Source organism: Caloenas nicobarica, chromosome 3, assembly GCF_036013445.1.
Source record: "Caloenas nicobarica isolate bCalNic1 chromosome 3, bCalNic1.hap1, whole genome shotgun sequence".
In the NCBI taxonomy this organism is placed as follows: Eukaryota; Metazoa; Chordata; class Aves; order Columbiformes; family Columbidae; genus Caloenas; species Caloenas nicobarica.
Window position 1 is genome coordinate 86832343 of NC_088247.1, and position 19829 is coordinate 86852171.

The window sequence follows — 19829 nt, forward strand, 5'->3', positions numbered from 1 at the left end:
AGATCATTACTTAGTCTTTTTTAAGAGAATAAGCAACCTGACAGTTCCATATAAAGACACAAGAATGGTATGCCTTATGTGCAATTTTTACACATTTGTTTCCTTATTATCAAGCCCATTTTAGTCTGTATTTGTAGAGACACAGCGACACCCAGTGGCTGCTAATAAATATAATAGGCTAACCCATAATCTATTTTGAGCGCTGGATCTGATTGACTAGTTCATACACGTTCCAAGGTCAGAAAACTTCCAGCATATCCTGTTAACTGAGGACAATGTGATTCATTTTCTGTTTCTAGTTTATATATTTTATTGAAGTGCCTAAACTAAAATAAAATAGAAATACACAGCACTAATCATACTAAGCAATGAATAATAAAAATATCACAAGTCTCCATCTTTTTAGGCTACGTTTTGTACTTTCTTATGAAAAATTCCTTTAAAATGACTCTTCCAACTTCCCACAGTAAAATGAAGTTAACGTAATTTTTCCTTAGAGCCCTTGCTAAATAAAATCGTATAGGCTCAAGTACAATTCAAATAATTAGCTGTTTTCATTTGTCACAAAACTTTTGCTAACCAAATCTGTAGAGGAAATATTCTCTATTTTGTCTTTAGGGCAGGAGATAGGATGGTTTACATTCAATTTGTTATTCCATCTTTATTTTGCTAGCATTGCCAGTATTTTGGCTAGCAAATCTGCTCTTACAGTTGACAATGTGTGAAGACCACTTCATATTTTCAAGAACTAAGCTGGTTTTCTTCTATCTCTAATGTATAGACTGAAATTTTATTGTGGATTTTTTTGCAGGAGCTAGGTCGGGCTTCAAAACGGAAAGTCGGTGCCAGGTTTGATTAGAAAATAAATTGCTCTTGCAATTGTCATCTTGACATAAATGAGAAGTTTCCTGCTTGGAATGAAGCAAATATTAAGGAGTCATTCCTGATTTCTGATCTAGCAGTAGAGTCATTGATTGTTTATGTAGAGCAGCAGCTCAGTAATTCAATTACCTTTGATCTCAAATTTTTGTTGAATCTTTGCTGAAGCTTCACAGAGGCTATTCTCATGTTCTTATGTTCAGCGGAAGGAGTTTTAAGGGCGATTCTGTGCCGGGGCCAGTCTAGCATTAGTACACTGCAAAAGATGAGACCGAGCACATTCAAGAGCCAGGGGAGGTGAAGGCGCAGTGAAGCCCAGCCTCACTGAAGATCCCAGTGGCACCCGTGGAGCACAACTCTGCAAAACTGCCTGTAGGTGTTGGCCCAAATGACACACGCTGTTGCAAATCTGCCAGAGAAAATGCCTCAGGGTCATGGAACATATAATATATTCTTGTGAGTTGACTAATACTCTACAACAGTGTAACCCTGACTGTTGTGGTATATTAGTACACTGACTCATTTTCTAGGCTGTGGCTTTCATGAAGTTTTTGGTTTTGTCCTAAAGCCTGCAGAAAAACCTCCCAGTCACCCTCTTTTCCTTTCATGTAGTGCTGGAAAAGGTTCGTTTCCTACCAATCATGCACGATCACTCTCATCTTCTAAGATATTGACCAGAACAGGGGTTGTTTAGGCCTTTTTTAGGCTTATCTTGACCTGACGTGCCCTCTTGCCCTGAGTGCATGAGCTCCTACCAGAGTTTTCCAGTAAGACACTATTGCTACTAGCAGTGCTGAGCTACTATAGGCGTGCTCCACATTTGTACCCTCAAACCTTCAATATGGAAGCGGTCTGGGCTAATTTTGAGTAGAGAGCCTAAGGGATTGTGAATAAAGTGCCTGAGACATCCGTGTCTCATGAAGAAGGCTTAGAAGTAGCTGGGTTTCTGCAAGTGCCTTCAGATCAATGAGATTTCTCTCTGGATACTGGGATATTCACAGGCTGGAAGAGAAACATCCCTTTGCTGTTCTCCCTACTATTTTTTTGTAATTTGGAGAACATTTTGTGAGTTTTACCATGGAAAAAAACCCTGTTCTTATTGTTATTTTCTACCTTTTCGCAGCTGGCACCATTTGATCCGAATCTCAAGCTAATTTTTGAGGTCCCAGTCTTGAAAGAATTTGAGCAGTTGCAGCTCCCACAAAAGTTACCTGATCATTGCTATATTCCCATAAAAATTTAGTTAAATACATTTTGTTAAAAATCTCTTTGTATTAAAACAAAACATACAAACAAACAAAAGGATGTCAGGGAAGATTCACAGGGAAAAAAGGAATGGGAGTAGAATGAAGTAAAGTTAAAGGAGAAAAGGAGAGCAAATGCAGAGGAGTAAATTCAAAGGAATGCTTGTCATACGTGAAGGAATCTCTGCAGTTAGAAATAGTCCCAATCTTGTTTTCCTTCCACGGGAACCCGTTGTGTTTTCACACAAGAGAACTAACACCATAAGGACATTAATGCTCTTCTTGCGTGCTAGCTAGTTATTAGAGACTCACAATGAGGAAGGTGATCAGAGAATATTACTTGTCACATGCCCAAACTACCCTAATTCAAGGAAATTGCCACCTCAGTGCATCATATGAGGCAGGTCAATCCTAGGGTGAAGCAAGCTTTCCGTGTAAGAATTTTAATTAGCAATGAGCACAATAAAATCCATAAGCTGCTGAAAGTTAACAAGTGCTACTGTTTGAGATTTATGTTCAAATCCATGCTGTGCACTTCCCTTTCCTCACTGCCATGATGGATTAGCAGTATACTGGATACTAATCAACAAATATTACAATCATCCTTCTAATCTTATTAGCAAACTTGTAAGAAGCATTAAGGACACATTTATACCACTTGTGGGAAACAGTCCAAATACAACGAACCAAAAGCTGCTTATCTGCAAGCAAAAACAGCATTATATAACTGAAGGGGGCCAAGTTAATCAGAGCTATCAAGCGACTAATTCAGGTCCAGAGGGCTGGGAAGGCAGATTAAATGATCGTTCATAAATCATTGAGAGCATACACTATACAGCATTGTAACAACAGACAATGATCTTCTGTAGGGTGCAGTTTCCTGCTTTCTATATATCTATGTTTTGACATTTTAACTATCTCATCAGCATCTTTTTATCCCTAAGTTGTGATTCTGTACCAATAGTATTATAACTCAGCTTGTTAATCACCAGACCTTTAGGAAGGAAGGGGATAGACTGTAAAAACAAACCTAAAATTGTTCATGTTTACAGGCAGCACTACTGTGCTTACTACAAGCACATACGAAATATAAAAGAATATGATTCAAGATATTGCGGAGGAAAACTGGGGAAAGCAACTGAGAGAATGTGAAAAATCAGTTTTATATATGCCTCATGCTCCTTTTCTTTATAGGATGGAGGGGAGGATGCTGCTGGTTGATTTTTCGTATAAGTACTGAAATGCGCTGGTGTAGTGAGGAAAAGAGCACGCCATGGAACAACTGGGGTCTGGCCATATTATGCCTTTCTTCCAGTAGGACTGAGACTATCCACAGGCTGCAACTGACTCCTCTTTAGAACTGTCTTCCAAAGGCTCAGTTACCCATTTTTGAAAGTGTTTAAAACATTGCTCTTTGGTTGCTTGCTTTTTTTCTCCCTGTCAAAAGTCCTGACAAAGACTTTTCCACTGCTTACCAAAAGTAAAGGTTTCCTTCAAGGACTAGAGTTAAGGGCACTTGTTTCCGATGGCACAAGAGATAGAACACAGTTCAGTTCTCTATACAACAGAATCTTCCACATTTCCAGTGCCTGATTTTCCATTGTCATGCACTATATGTGTTTGCTTATATCAGCACAAAGGGAGGGCAAAAGGCTGCCACTGTGAAACACTCTCTCTAGAAACACAACACGCTGGGATAAAAGACAACACAACACACTGGAAAGAACAGAATAGTCCTTTAATTATAATAATTAAATTATGCATGGTTTTGTTAATTTTTTCATAGAAAACAGAAAGGTCTTCAGACTGGAAGAGTAAGGCTGAATAGCATGAGAGCCTAAAAACAAGTGAAGTCATCAGTTCAATTTGATGGCACTGTCAAATTAAACTTGTACAGATTTGTCCCCAGCTGTACCAGCAGCATCATTTGTTCATTTCTGTGACTCCATGGACTCTTCTCCCTTCTTTATCTGCACTGAAAAAGTTTACATATTCCATTTATAGCTCTAGGAAGGCGATTGCATCAGTGCTCACATAGTCCTTTGGCTTCTGGCAGAGCACCAGACATAAGCCCTCATCTGACTCGTATTTTCTCTCTGGGCCTTACCCAAATCTGCCTCCGCCATAGCTCAGGCTTCCAGCTTGGCCCTATTGTATCCAAGATGCCAACTGGCAAGAAAACTGCAGAACCACCTGGAGCACAAAGTAACTATTTTCTTGGTCATTCTAATTTCTCAGCATCTTGTCTGAGCTCCTGGTTTGCCTCCTAAGTTTCTTCCTAAGGTGCCTTAAAGGCAATCATCCTCAGAAAAAGGATCAGCCATCTCCATTGAAGCTCCAGGACTGAATTGTTACCATCATCTCTCTAAGATCTTGTTCTTACAAGGCCACCTGCCTGGACTACCCACACTTTTCTTCTTCAGGTTCAGTAATAGCTATTAACCCTTTTCTGTCAGCTGCTTCTAGATCCTAGTTTTCACAGCCACCTTCAAATGGAAAACAAAGTCCTTTAGAAGACGTGTTTGTTGTTTCAAGCACCTGTCCACATCCTAGTACGTTTATTATGAGGCCTAATAGAGCTCTTTGGTTTTGTATCATATGTCTTAACTGACAGAGTGGATTTATACATCTCAAGACAGGAATGCTTAGTATGTTGCAATTCAATATCCGACAGAAAGTAGTGTGCTTTTCTACTTGTTTTTTCTTACAGAACAAAGCTGTGGAGCCAAAAAATTGCCTGGGTCTGCAGAATCGGGTGCCAGTGATAAAGAATAAACAAAGGAATACACAGAATAAAAATGGTATCTCTAATTTATTCAACTTTTCATGGTTTCTACTGTAAACAACATTAACTACAGTCTTTGGTGAGAAGTGTAGTCTGCTGAGGGAGCAGGAAGGAAAGAAACCAAATACAGCCGTGGGAAGAGAGACGCAGGGGTTACCAGGTGGTTATTCTTTCACACCAATCTGAAACAGAGCTTTGAACCACAAAGTTGCCCTGCTAAGCAACTAAGAAATTGAAAGGACTGAAATTCATCAATGTTGATGAAACTATCTTCTTTAAACAGTATTATTTTTCCTGTGTTAAAATAAAAAGTACATATTTACTACAGAAATCCATGTGCCTTTTTTCACAGATGTACCCTAGTAATTTTTAATCTTTTTTTCTGTTTTACTCAGCTTTATTCAGTTTTCAGTTTATATATTTGATATGGAGTCTTGCTGCTTGGAAAAAAAGAAGTATTTTCTAGTCTGTGTCAGAGAGATAACTTAAAGCACTTGCACTGAATTCAGTGCTTTGCTGAATTGGGATCATGCCTTTGAAGGATTCTAACTACAGGGAAAATGCTGTATTTCTTTTCACTGGCAAGGCACAGAGAGATTAATTAAACAGCTTTGAAGCTCCCTCTGGCACAAAACAGACCTCACAAGTACAAGCGCTTGTGAGGAGATAACACAGAGTTAGTGGGTTCATGATGCACAAGCACCCACGGTTCAACACTGCCTGGAGAAGTGAAATAGCAGCTCTGAGTGGTGCTCCTGTCCCTTCATTCCGGTGGCAGACTGGAAACAAGAGTCTGCTGTCTTGGGCTGGCCACCACTCTTTGCACAAGTGGCCAAGTGACTCCCGTTCTGTTTTGCTGTATTTGGAGCTGCCTTGTGTACACGGTTCTCTCCTGGGGTGTTTGTGGACGATGAGGGCCTGGAGACTGCATGCTGGCTTGTCGGCACCAGAAGTCTTACCGCATGCGAAATGCGAGGGAGCTTACTGTGAAAGAAAGCACTAAATGCTGACTTCATTTTGCAAGCCAAAGTGGTGGTAGTTTAAAGATGGTAAAAGTCACTTGAGATAAACTATTTGGTGTTTTGCTGTGGAGTAAGAATTTGTTTGTGGCTAATAACTGCAGCATAGCTCCTGTTTACATCTCTGTTTAATTCATGGCCACTTGTGTGACAATGCCCTCTTTTGTGAAGCTAATATGCTCTAATCGTACTGTTGTTATTTTAGAGGTCTAATTTTTCATTGGCATATCCTGTGTTTGCAATAAATTTTCCTGTAATGTATTTTAGAGATGTAAATATATTAGAATTGCCTTGCCAGGAGGAAAAGCTTCTCTGTGCTAGGCCAGACAACTACACTGTCTAACTTAAAAACAAACAAACATACAAAAACTTGGTAGAACACCTACCTATTATCCATCAAGTTGCAGACTTTTTCACATTTTTATTAAGAGCTTCTCCTAATCTACAGAGTTCAACTTCAAAGCTAATAAAAATGAGCTCATAGAAAGCATACACAGACAAAGTGAACACTACTTGAAACCATTTAAAGTCTGAGAGACACTACCAGTTGCAGGATCTGGGGCTAATGCAAAGTGATCTCTCTCTGACTTTCTTTTGACCTGTTTCTCCCAGAAGAGGATGTGATAGTACTCGCATTCCAGTCTCACTAGCAGACCAGGAGATCCAAATTACCCCAGAGCCACTGATTCAATGTGTGTTTATAGAGAAAAGCATTCCTCAAATATGAAAGATCGTAAGTGAATGCGCACTGGGAAAGCTTGTTCTGTTTAAGAATGCACTAGCTGAAACTGTTTTCTGCAGTTTATCTTTGCATCATTAATAAGTCCAAGATCATGGCGATCGAAGTTCCATCCAGTCACTTTAATCTCTTTTAAATAATTCAGTGTGGTTAGTACCTGACTTAATTTGCAGACTAACAGTGATGCAGGCACCCAGTCTTGTTTGCTGCTGAAATCTACAGATACCAGCTTCTTGAGAGAGATCAGTGGCTGCATGAAGGAAAGCCAGCCATCGCTTGTCACACAATTCATTGCCAAGTCCAAGTGCTGTAGATTCTGCAGGTGTTCTTTCTCAAAAAAATTGCCTGTGAACATATATTTGTTTATGTATTTGATTTTGTTTCAAGCCCTAATGAAGAGAATTACTCCTGTTCAGGATATTGAAGAATTGAGTCTTATTGAATTCAGCTGAACTTCTACGCTTAAAGAAATACCACTGTTAATAAAAAAGGATTTAAATAGGTGTTTGCATATTAGTTTATTTTTTTCTTACTTAGAACCAAGAATGTAAAATATAGCAGCAACAGATTACAATTTTTTTATATCTAGACTTTTCTTCCTTGTTAAAACTTAACCTGCAGTATGTTGCATACAACAGGATCCTTTTAACTACAAAAAGGTCATTACCTTGAATGGTGCTCTGGACTGCTGCCTGTGATCACTCACAAAAGCATTGCAAGATCAGGCTCATGAAAATTCTCATTCATTCTGATATTTCATTGCTACTGTAGCCTCAGAAGGGGTGAGTGATATGGATCCAGGTAGTTTCTATATCTCCCTGATCTTCAGCTATCTACCTTGATAAAAATTATACCAGTATTGCCCTTTTTCAACTCTGCTATTGACATACATTCCGTAACAGACATTATGTTAGTGGAAGATTCGATTTAAGAATAGTCCACTTGTATTCCTGTCATATTTATGGAGAAGATAATCAATCTGTCAATCAGAAAAGATTCCCTCCCAAGGACATTCTTCACCAGGAACCTCCAGTTGCCTGCAGTCTTCCTTGCACTACTTACACAGTGAAAAATGGTCCTCATCGAGTAGAAATATAGGCATCGTTTGGTTAATCTAATAATACATATACATATCTCCTACCCAGACTCGATGCTATTTCATTTACATTATTAAAAGTTGCTGGGTTTCCCAAACTGGTTTTTTGTTGGTTTTTTGTTTGTTTGTTTCTTTGTTTTTCCTGGGTTTTGTCCATCATCTATTGATCATCCACAGTACCTCTCCTTACCTAGAATTCTGACCTCCACATCAGTGAGGCTCCATTTCCTCAATCCAAGTTTTGTCAGCTGTGGCATTGTTTCCAGTAGTTCTAACAATTTTGTTAGGCAAAACTTTACATCATCTCCCCAGGGAAGCATCAGTACTTTCATCCCAGGCAGGACATTTAAGCCATCAACTAAATGAAAATAAGTGTAAAATTTTTTTGTTATAACAGCTGAGTATAAAATAAGTTTAAAAAGTTAAACCAAATCACATTTCAACAGTAAAGAAAACACTGGTAGGTTAGAGACTTCAAGACTGTTGCCTTGATAGCAAAGACAGAGTAGCCAATTGCATACAATATTCTTTACTTCTAAAAACTTCCCATTCTACTGACAGGAAATGGTTCAGGATACCAATTATATCCTACTTAAAAATAAAAGATGAAAGAATTATTGAATTTCTGTCTGGATAAGTCATAGAACTGAAGCTCATTCCCAATTTAAATGGTTCCTCTAAAGAGATCTTCTGACTTACCAAGTCTGTGGATAGCATCTTTTCCTTTATTTTCTAAGTAATTTTCCGACAAATCGAGTACATTCAGTTTTGGCAAATTACAGAGATTCTGAGCTACAGGAGGAAAAAAAGCTTGTTATACATGTGTTTAGTGCAGCATGACTTATCTTCTGTTGCATCTTTCTTAGCTTTGTATTTTAATGAACAGCAAGACAAAATTTTTAAAACCCTCCAGGTTTTTCTTGCTTTTCCGACGCCTCTCTGATGCAAACTGTTCTCTTGTTCTTAATTGTGTCTCCAGGAATTGAAAAAATAAAGGACCTGGCAAGCTGTAAGAACTGGAGTAATGGTTTGTATAACATACCCTGGTGGCTAAATGAGTCTGCAGTGATGATGAGACAACTTTAAGACGTCTTTGCAACACAGAAGCAGGACAAAGCTGTCTGAATACATGGGAGATTCTTTAGTGGTTTAAGCCCTGGAGACTTCAGCGTCCTGCTTCCCAAAGCTGTCGAGTTTTTTATTATGATATAGAAATGTACTTTTTACAGGAACAGAGAATTGTGTAAGCATGGGACTAGGTGGGACATTTGAGTCTAAACATCTGTAATGAGGAAGGATGCTGATAAGCGTAAACCATTCATGATACGTATTTATTATTTTGTTCTTTAAAATTTTCCATATTCTCCCTAGGTGCTATTTTACCTTTCTGACTTTAGAAAGTTTCTGCCAATATCCAATCTGAATGTTCTTTGTTGCAAATGTAGCTACTTTATTCTCCCCATGGACAAAAAGAATGGTTGATTTTCATCTCCTTGTAGTAATGTTTAAAGGGCATAAAATTGTTATCATATCTTTTTCAGACTTCTCAACCAACACAAAACTGAACCATTCCTCGTAAGTTACATTTTCTTCATCTCTAGCCATTCTCGGTGCTCTCTCAATTTCTCTATACCTTTCTTAATTATGATACTGAGGTTGGGCACAGATTTGTTGCTCAGGACTCACCAGCACATGTTTTTTGCAATAGTATAATATTTCCAGTCTTCCACAGAAGAGCTCTGATTCTTTCCTGTTACTCAGGTAAACCTCCACTTTGTATTAATGAAATTGATGTCTCATTCCCAGCTACAGCCCTCTGCATCTGCCTATAACAAATTTCCTACCATTGTTTTTGGACCACCTCTTAAATGCATCCTATTTTAGTTACGGTTTTGTATTCCAATGAGGCTTATCACTTTGGAAGCTCAGTATCATCTGGAATTTTACAAGCATATCCTCCATTCTGTCATTTAAGCCATCAGTTAAAATACTGTATAGAACAAGGAAGAACTTAACTGATTGTATCAAAATGTTCTCTCACTTAGTGAAACATTTGTGATCATTCCTTGAAAGTAAACCTCATTGGAGTTATGATAGATGCAGACTTATCTTTTCACAGTCCTATTATGCTGTTTCCTAGAAAATTTTGATGTGATTTGTTCCTACTACCTTTTATCTCTATAATTTAAGTGCTTACAAAATGATTGTGTGATAATCTGTCTCAGAATTTGTCTTGGTATCTAAGTGAGGTTGGTTTGTCTATGATTTCCTCCTTTCAAGGAAAAGATACTGGATTTTCCACTTCCCTGCCTCCACAGATTTTCAGAGACAGTTGTCTATGTTTCAATGATTCTTCCACTGTTCCTTACATACTTAATTGTGAATTTCCCTAAGTTCTGCTAACCTGAGTTCATGTGTTTTAGTTAAATAATTTTTATTTATCTGTATTTGTACTACTGTGACCTTGTTAAAATGATTTGAGTAGGTACCTAATCAGAATGAATCTTTTCAGTAATGACTGAAACAAAAACAACTTTGAAAACTAGTTTTGCTTCCATCATCCATTATTTGCTTTCCTATTTTGTTTGTTTACAGAGCTATGCAATAGTTTATCTTTCTTGATTATACAACATTTATACTTAGGATTTCCATAAAAGCTTTATATAAACTTCCCTTGCTGCATTTTATATCTCTGCTGACTGAAACTCATTGTGAACCCATGTATTTCTGATTTTATCCATATATGCTTTTTTCTTCTGTTATAAAATTATGTCTTGATTTTCAAAACACACATATTCAGTTTGTAAAGTTAGTATTACTATTCTTACCTAGAATTTCCACAGCATCACTGGAGATACAGCAGTTGACTAGCTGGATTTCTTCAAGTTCACTTAGTTCACCAGAGACTGATCTCACAATGTAGGTTATGCCATCCCCAATAGTTGTCAAGTGATTCATGTAAAGTAAGCGTAGCTTTCTCAAATATCTGATACCTTCAGCTATGAACGGAATGGAAAAAAAAAAACATAAACAAAAAACCAACAAAACAAAACATTTGACATTGTTAGGTGAACTGTTTTGTAATGTTTATGATATCTTGATCACATCAAATGGCTGGACAGAATTAGTTGTTTACTGTCTGGCATACTACAACTATCTATATTTTGGTGCCATGAGATGTGTGGTAAGATTTGTTTGAAAAAAACTGACAAACACAACTTCCTGTTCATGTAATCATGTAATCAGTATAAATTGCCCCTCAGCCCAGAGAAAGCAACTCATAGAAGATCAAATGTGATCTTCCTGTGGAACAAATCCAAGCATTTTTTTACCAAGCCATCAAAGAGAGGATGGGTAGACATATGAATTGCCATCTCCATTTCAGTTACAGGGCTGTGTGGCCCTAGCGAACATTATTTGAACTTTTCAACCTTGGTATCCGGTGACTGACCTTGCTGACAGTCAGCAATAGGCCAGGGAAGGGAACTATTAATATATCACCTTTGCAATCTCCTGACTTGCAGTTCATGCAGAACAGCCAGTCCTGGGATCGGTATGTTAGATCTGCTTGACGACAGTATGCATTACTAACTTGAAAGGAGCACTCCGATACTTTGAGACAATCAGGATACAGAACATACCAAGACTTCAACGAAAATTTATAAGAAATTACTTCTCTAAATTAGATTATAGGATTTTCAAGTCCTTGTAGTGTAAAAACTTCAGAGCAGCTTACTAAAACATTCACATTCTCAGCACTATTTACTTGATTATGGTGTGAAATAGGATAGAGGAAATTACCTAATTTTTTTGCATCACCTTCATCCATACTTATGTTGTCAAGTACAAGCCCTTCAGCATTTACAAGTTTCTTTATTCCATCAATAAGTCCACCTGCCAAAAAAACACCCCATAGGTATACACAGCATGTTGATTTAATGAACAAACAAATTAATTGGTAGAATAGATACACTTCAGTGATATTAGGTTTTTGTGAACAGTTTTGTTTGAAAATGCCTCAATCTTCCATTAGCACCCTGCTCTAACAATAGTGCTGAAGGATCCTGTATGTGTGTAATGTGTAGCATAAGGAAATACATGTCCCTCATCCTTATTGCAGAATCCCTCACCTCAGGTAAGTCTGGAGCATGCTACACTATAGTTACTATGCTCTTCTTTATTATGCCATTGTAATTTTAAGAGAAAACATTTTTTCAAGCTAGAAGCATTTAATTGATTATGGGAATGACTTATGAAAAGATACTGCAGGTTTTCTACCATATTAGGTATTAACGTCACAACTAGACTTCTTCCAAAAAAATGCTTGCCCAGAAATTATGACAGAGATGTAGGAAGGAAGGAAAATTCCTGTCCAATGTTGTGGCTCTAGATTAGGCTACAATACTTTAATTTGATTGCCAAAAACGTATGTATCTGCTGTGAAAACTAAGTGAAACTGATGGCAGGCTGCATCCTGTGGCACTTACGAAGTTTCACTGGTGGTATAGACATTATCTCATTTACTGTGGATTATTTGGACCAGAGTTGTTAAATTTTTCCCACATATACTATTTTATTTAAAACCAGATTTTTTAATGTATTGTGTACCAAGAACCAAAAATACGATGGAATGACGACTTACATGAAAGCAAAGGCCTTTGTGTCGCAAGAACCGCGAGTATCATGAAATGGCAACTCACAGGAATTCAAAGGCCAGACTTGACTTATACAACTAAATAACATAAATAAATTTACATAACTGAGTAGAATGCAGTCACTTCCACCATGAATATAGAATTGCATTCTAGCAATATAACATTTCTCAAACAGATCAAAGCCAGGCATCTTCCATATACAAGGCAGCCACGGGCCCCTTTGCTTTTTTTCTTTTCATCCACATTTATCTGCAAGATCTCACTTACTGCCAGTAATACTGTACCTTCTAGATTTTCACTTTGCAGATCTCTTATATGTAAGGTTTTCAGCTTTGTCATTGTTGTGATCTGTTGCTCATCTTCCACAGTAAGAGGTGTGGACTCCACAGTGAGATCTTGTAAGTTTTTACAGGTTTCAAGGACTTCACTCAATGTTCCTGTGATACCAGCACTATTGCTGATGTGTAGCTTGAGGCTCGCAGCAGAGCAACATATTTTGCCCAGATATTTAATATCACGTTTCTTTAACTTGTTGAAATCTTTCAATGTAATTTCTAAAGATCTGAGACTCTGGTTCCAGTTGAAGAATAAGGAGACAGCCTTTTCAGGAATGTAAGTTTTAAGTGAACTACTTTGAAGGTCTTCCACTTTCTTATCATCTGTTTCCTTATTTGGTGAGTAGTTGCCAAAAAAATCTAACTTAATGAGTCCTAGTACACTAAGACAATTTGGTAAGTATCTAAAAAAATCAGAGAAATAAGTTGGGATATTTTGACTATTAATGTAAACACTTTTATCACCAAAAAACTCTTCAAAATCTCTGCTCAAGGCTGATTTTGAAGAACTTTCATAAAAGAAATTAATGACACACTCTGCAAAAATATCCTTTTCAGTTCTTTTTAAATCTTCCTTTTCTGTTATATTTTCTGATTTTTTTGTGTATTCTCTTTCCAAAGCCAGATTCTTTAATGAAGACAGTTCAGAAACATCTCTATGCTGATCAATTCTTTTCAATAAGTCCAAAATCACTCTAGTGGCATCAAGGGAGGATCCACAAGTGTAGAGGAGCAAATTGAAGTAAGTATTAGTAACATCTGAAATAGTATTAATTTTCTGTAGATAACTATACCCTTTCTTGACCTCTGCTTCTTCACAGGACGTCACTAGTTTGCAAAGTTTTCTGCCTGCAGTGTATTCCTGAAATGATTTATGAAAGAATCTATATGTTGGCTTCAGCCTTTGAGCTGTGTATTTATTTAGAAGACCTGAAGCTAGCAGGACTTCTTCTTTTATGTCAGCTAAATCCTCAGACTGAAAATCAAATCTTTGATCAAATATTCCATCTAAAGCTAGGTCTCCACAATGATTTATGCTCAGCATAATATGTTTTTCTGTTATTTCTTTTGTTTTGTACCTGTTTTTCTCCACCATCAAGTCATACAAAGTGGAGAAAAGTAGAGTCTGGGTGCTTGGATGAAAATTATTTTCACCCATTTGGATGGCACAAGCAATGATGACAAAGAGCGGAGTCTTCATAAGGTTCTTCATGGAAGTGGCCTCTTTAAGCTGGTTTAACAGACCATCAGCCAGCTTATTTGTCAAGACATTTTTAATGAGCTTCTCGCAACTCTCGTCCGATAGATCTCCGATTTCAGCAACCAGTGACCCAAACTGCCTGATTTTATGGATAGACTCAGTCCTGGTAGCAATAATAACCATGTTCTTGAATTTGTGGTTTTCTTTAATCATCGCTTCTATCTCTGGACAGTTTGAGGGTTTGAATTCATCATATCCATCTAACAGGAAAAGAACCCTTTGTCTTTGTGCTAGTAGCATTTTCATGAAATCTTGTTTGCAGATGGGGTATCGTTCAAAAAGAAGCTGATCACAGACAGTCTCATATATTCCACCTCTTGTGCTAGTCAGGCTGATAAAGAAAACAAATTGGAATTTTTTCAAAGTGGAGCACTTTTCAGAAGCCCAGAGTACAGCAATTCTTTTTAAAAGAGTTGTTTTTCCTTTGCCAGCTTCTCCTTCTATAATGCAGGGATTTTTCAGTTCCTCCAGAAGGACATTTAGCGTCAGCTGCCGTTTCCTGCTATTATGTATATCTTTTTTCGACAGCAAGATATCAGTATAGGCAGTTCCCAAATCAAAAATTATGTCAATATCACTACCTAGAGGATGATATTTTTGAAAAGCTGAAGATAGGTACACATACTTTAAATCCTGAATCAAGTCATTTAATTTATCTTGTTCCACTTGCCCGGTAGTACCTAAGGCAAACAGACGATGTATCAGTGAATCGAATAGTGAATGAGTTTGTCAATTAAAATTTCATTACTTTTGGAATAACTGCCTGAATGCACTGGCTAAATCAATGAAATAGCTATAAGCAAGAGGCATGAGATGTATTTATTGTCCACTGTCTAGGCAAGTTACTCTAGTTACTCCTTGTGCAGGAGATTCATCTAGTCTGCAGATACCACTTTGGTTCCACTTCATTCCTTATTTTAGGGTGTTTTGAACTCATCCTATTTCTGCATTGAATTCCAAAAATGTAAGCTTGCATACAAGCACATGAAAGTTTATGTGTACAAACGCATGATGAGAGTATGCATTTTTTATGTAATAAGGTTTTAATATGGAAAGATGGCATATATATATATATGAAAGGTATTAGAATACTAAGGGAGATATTTGTAAATCAGTAACAGTTTTTGACAGTCAGACTAAATGAACTTTCAATCTAGTTCTTTTTTAAAACTAGGTCTCTTGCATTTTTGCTACTTTTGGTTAGTCTAAGAGTTGCTTTCATGCAGTTTGGAGGTAAGCTCAGTTGAACCTTCCATCATGGACATAACAAAATGTAGTAACATCTAACAGCATCTAAAGGGAGTCCTGGAAGGTTTGTATGCACTGCTTTTTAAGGCACATATATGTAGCCTAAGGGACAGGGCCGAGTCAGATGTGTATTTCCAAATCAGACAGCACAGTCCCACAAACTGAGGGAAATCACAGAAACCTATTTTAGGGAAATGCTTCTGTAACAAATGTCGTGCCTCTCTGGGACTGCCGAAAGATTAGGCTAGGTGTCTGTGTTTCATGCATACAATAAGATATTCCTTTAACAACATAATGAACTTGCAGCCTGTGCACAAGTAGTTTCAGCTTCCAGGAAGAGGTTTATAGTTGAAAAACTCATTACATATTCCCATTAGATTTTATATGAATTTTGTCCATAGGACAGATCTAATTCAGTGTTCAGCTCACCCACAATTCACTTATCATAAACAAGTGATGGGATGTGTTTAACTGTCTGAACTTCAGCTATCTGATCACAGATGATTTTCACCCTTTCATAATTTTTCACTGGATTTGGGTTTCCCTTCTATGTGTCTTAATGTTTGTGCAATTTCTTAGTGTTCGCTGTCTTTATTCTCTCAGATGAAACAATTCAGACCATACAACTTGAATTAGAATTTACTTTTCCTGACTAGAAGACAAAAATATAACCAGTAATACTTACAATATCCTCGCAGGTCATGAAAGAGAAAAGGGTTGTGTTTCTCGAGTGACTTAACCAAAATATTGCAGGCTTCTGAACCTTTATTCAAAATCATGTAAATCAACATTCTCGAGGCTTCTTGTTCGACCTTTTCACAGACAATGGTATTCACTTCTTCACAAGACATGACATTGCAGACCAAAAGGTCATCCGCTATTTGCTTGAGGGTGACCATTCCCATTCTTTGAATGAGATGTACTCTGTTGCTTTTTATAAATTCCACTGAGAAGAGAGAATTCAACTTCTTAGAATAAGTCTAGCTCATACAGTAGCTGACAGATTAACTGTCCTTCAATACTCAATGTGCACTTTTGTGGTGCACTGATTGGCTAATATCTACACAGGTAAAAATAGTATTCAGGGAATGGTGAGATCTTAGTAAGAATGTAGAAAAAATTATAAAAGTTTCTGTGAATGGATAGGAGGTTTCTGGTAAAAAAAGATGCAGGATGGAATGTATCAGCATGGGTATGAAAGTCACATGGTATGTCTGAGATGTTGGCTGGCATCGCAGAAACATTAAAAGTTTCAATGGAAATTGCTTTTGAAAATTATATTATTTAATGATATGTCTAAATATGGGTTCATATTTCTGGAACTGCATTTGAAAATCTTGTCAGCTTGATGCAGGTCACCACAAATATAAATTGAATCTTTAAACAAAACCTGTATGAAGTACTTAAGCATTATTACACTCATTTTAAGATTAAAAAAGTCAAGTTAAACTTAATGTCCAAGCTCATGGGCAGTCCTGAACACATCCCAGGATGAAAACATCCCCCAACAGGCTTCTGTACTCTGTGGTTGGGATGATGGAGAATCAGTGTTGGGGCATGCAAGCATTCCTACCCAGAAGGAATATATATATGTGATATTTATCTGTGTCTAGCTTGGAGAAATGCAGATTCTCAGCTCCCAGGTTAGCCAAGAATATCTGGCCAAAATTATTTTTAATAGCCCATTGAAGGTAGGTAACAGCATTGTAGAGGCGGTAAGGAGATAAAAGAAATATGTGAGAGGAATGAGGCAGGGCTCTGGCCTGGTATAGGTAAATTGGAGTCATTAGGGACAGCGCCACTTCAGCTGGGCAGCTCTGTTCTCTTTCCTTCCACAAAATCCAGGAGAGGGTTGAGATGTAACAGTAATAACTAGAGTAGTCTTGGGAGTGTCTTTTGTGGGCAGATGTGTATGTGCCACAAGCAGAAAGAGCTCCATTTTGAGAAATTTACATTTTTTGCAAATTTGCAATTTCATAGCGTGGAATTTTAAAATAAATGTTGGGGATATTCATTTACCTCCATGTGTCAAAATAAAACTGGACTATCATTCCTCTGAGCTTTTTAGACCTTGAATATTACAGTAAATAAGTATTTTTCAGGAATATTTTTATAAAACTTAAGCTTCTGTATAATTGTGAGGGAAAGGGAGAAATTAGTCCTTACAAGTCTGAAATTATCTGTGATATTTTGGAATAAACCATAGAAATTACTACAAGATAGCTAACATGAGAAATATCCAATTCAGAAAAATATTTTGTCAGAAAAAATTATTAATCCAAAATTTTATATTTGTGATGTGTTGAAATAGAGAATTTTTAATTAAAATTCTCTGTAAAGGCTACCTTTAAGAACTTTTTCGAGCAAGAGTTTTTATAATGTTAATAAATAGCTATATTGTATAACTTGAACATAAATACAGACATTATCTTTTTAAGGTTATTTGATTTTTTTTAATTACTATTTACATCTAACATTATATACAAAGAAACTGTAGTTCATAGATCTTACTTGTTCAGACTGAAAGATTCAATGCTTGAACTGTGGAAAAGTGAATCTAATATCCAGGCTGAAAAACAAAACCAAATAAAAAGATTGAATATCCAGATATTACTGTCATTTTCCTAGACTAGAAAAAAATTACATTTTGTAAAATACTGATATGAAACTAGTCAGATATAACAATATTCTCTCTAAAATTACTTTGATTTGGTAACTCATATATATATTTGATAACTTTAAAGCATGTTCCGAATCAATAAGCAGGAAATACTGATTTGCACAAGCGATTTTAATCTTCTGTGCTCTAATTCCTTAGAAACAGATAATTCTCCTAGACCAGCATAATCATTAAAATATAATCTTTAAAGTTGATCGTTATTTTTGACAACCAGAAAGATACTGCTCATTTTTCACATTGCATCCGTCCATGTTTCACATTGTTTCAGTTCATGTTTCACGTAGTTTCATGGTGTAATTTATATATGCAGATGCTTATTTTTTACATTTTTATCAGTTAGAATAGTGAATGAGGCACACATAATTCATTTGTTTTTACTTTGTATGATACCAAGATACATTTGGATTGAAATGGTAATTAAGGTAATAGCATACAAACCCAACATTTAAATTAATGTATTCATTACATATAACTAAATAAAGGTACCTTAAATAAAATTACTTTCTTTTAATAGATAAAACTAAGAAAACAAAGTACACTTGTGATAATAAGTAGCAGGTCAAATTAGAGGTCCATCTAGCCCAGTATCCCATCTCCGGCAGTGCCTTCTGTAAGATGTTTCACTCTTGGGATCTTTTCCATTTCCATTAAATTATTTTTGAGATGGAATGCTAGAGCAGACCATGGTATTAAGATACCATACAGCTTTATGGATGGAGACAGTGCCACAACAATGTTCTCCCTTTCATTCTCTATTTTCTGACAATTCCTTCCATTTGCTTTTGCTGAGCATCGAGCAGGTATTTTCATAGAGCTATAAATTTTAACCCCAGCTCTCATTTGTAAATGTTAATCATCATCCTTATTTAAGCAAAACCATGATTTTTAAGAGTAACTTAACAATATACTGAACAAAAAATACCGTTTGCTTAAACAAGCTTTTAAAAAAATCCTTAAAATATTCAAAAATCAAGTGTAGAAGTGCACTTTATGGCCATTAATCCTCTGTAATCCAAAACATAAATATTCTAAAACTTCTAGAATCTACAACAGTCTCCAGTATTACCAGTTTTGCACAGTAATAATCTCATAGTTTGTAGCACACTAAATAGTATGTTAATATTTCATAGTAATTAATAGTAATTGCTAGCATACTAGATTACTACTTAGCAATAAGTTCTGGAGAACTATACTGGCTTTACAGCGCTGAAAGACTAACTTGAAATTGCTCCTGTAAAAACTATCACCTTAAATATTACAACTTGTCTAATAGTTTTTCTAAGCAAAAGTACCACAAGCTTTTATTTTTTGTTTAAAGAATTAGTTAAAATAAATAAATGCAAAATCTCCACTGACAAAGTCATGTAACATTTCTTAAGAGAAAAAAAAAATAGCAAAATGAAATTAAAACATCTCCGAACGTTCTTTTTTTTACAAATAGTCAAAAAGAAAGGTAGTGGTAAGAAAGTAAGCGGTTTACCCACATCAGCGTGTTCTTAAATTGAAAAGACTCAGTAGGCAGAAAAGTGTTGTAGTCCTTGTCAAAAACGGACTCCATATTATCTGTAGGTTCCTTCTCTGCAAGTTTCCTCCTTATACAATTACTCAATATTTCGTTTGCTTAACGAGTATGTTGGGCAATACGTTTCTGTTTCCAGAAACATATGAAACTGTTTCTTGATGCAAAGCAAGTTCCAGTTCTCAAATACTTGAAATTTTATGATACAGCGGTTATCAAAAACCTAGCCTTCAGTCCAGAGCTAATGGTCAAGTTAGTAAATATTTCTGCTACCAGTAAAAATGAGTATATCTACGATGAATTTACTTCATTCATTCTTCAATGATTTCATTAAAAGATAGTAGCTTTAACTTAAAAGTGAGAGGTTCA

The 19829-nt window shown here is 36.4% G+C and overlaps 1 protein-coding gene across 1 annotated transcript; it reads right to left on the bottom strand.

The window, feature by feature from the left end:
• Nucleotides 1-6694: 6694 nt before the first annotated feature.
• Nucleotides 6695-19508, bottom strand: NLRC4 (NLR family CARD domain containing 4). Its single transcript, XM_065632521.1, has 9 exons — nt 19426-19508; nt 17773-17830; nt 15947-16207; nt 12702-14693; nt 11564-11656; nt 10591-10761; nt 8462-8554; nt 7953-8120; nt 6695-7011 (listed from the first exon to the last, which is right to left on the bottom strand). Coding segments are annotated over exons 2-9 (3096 nt in total). The 5' UTR covers nt 17774-17830; nt 19426-19508.
• Nucleotides 19509-19829: the final 321 nt, after the last annotated feature.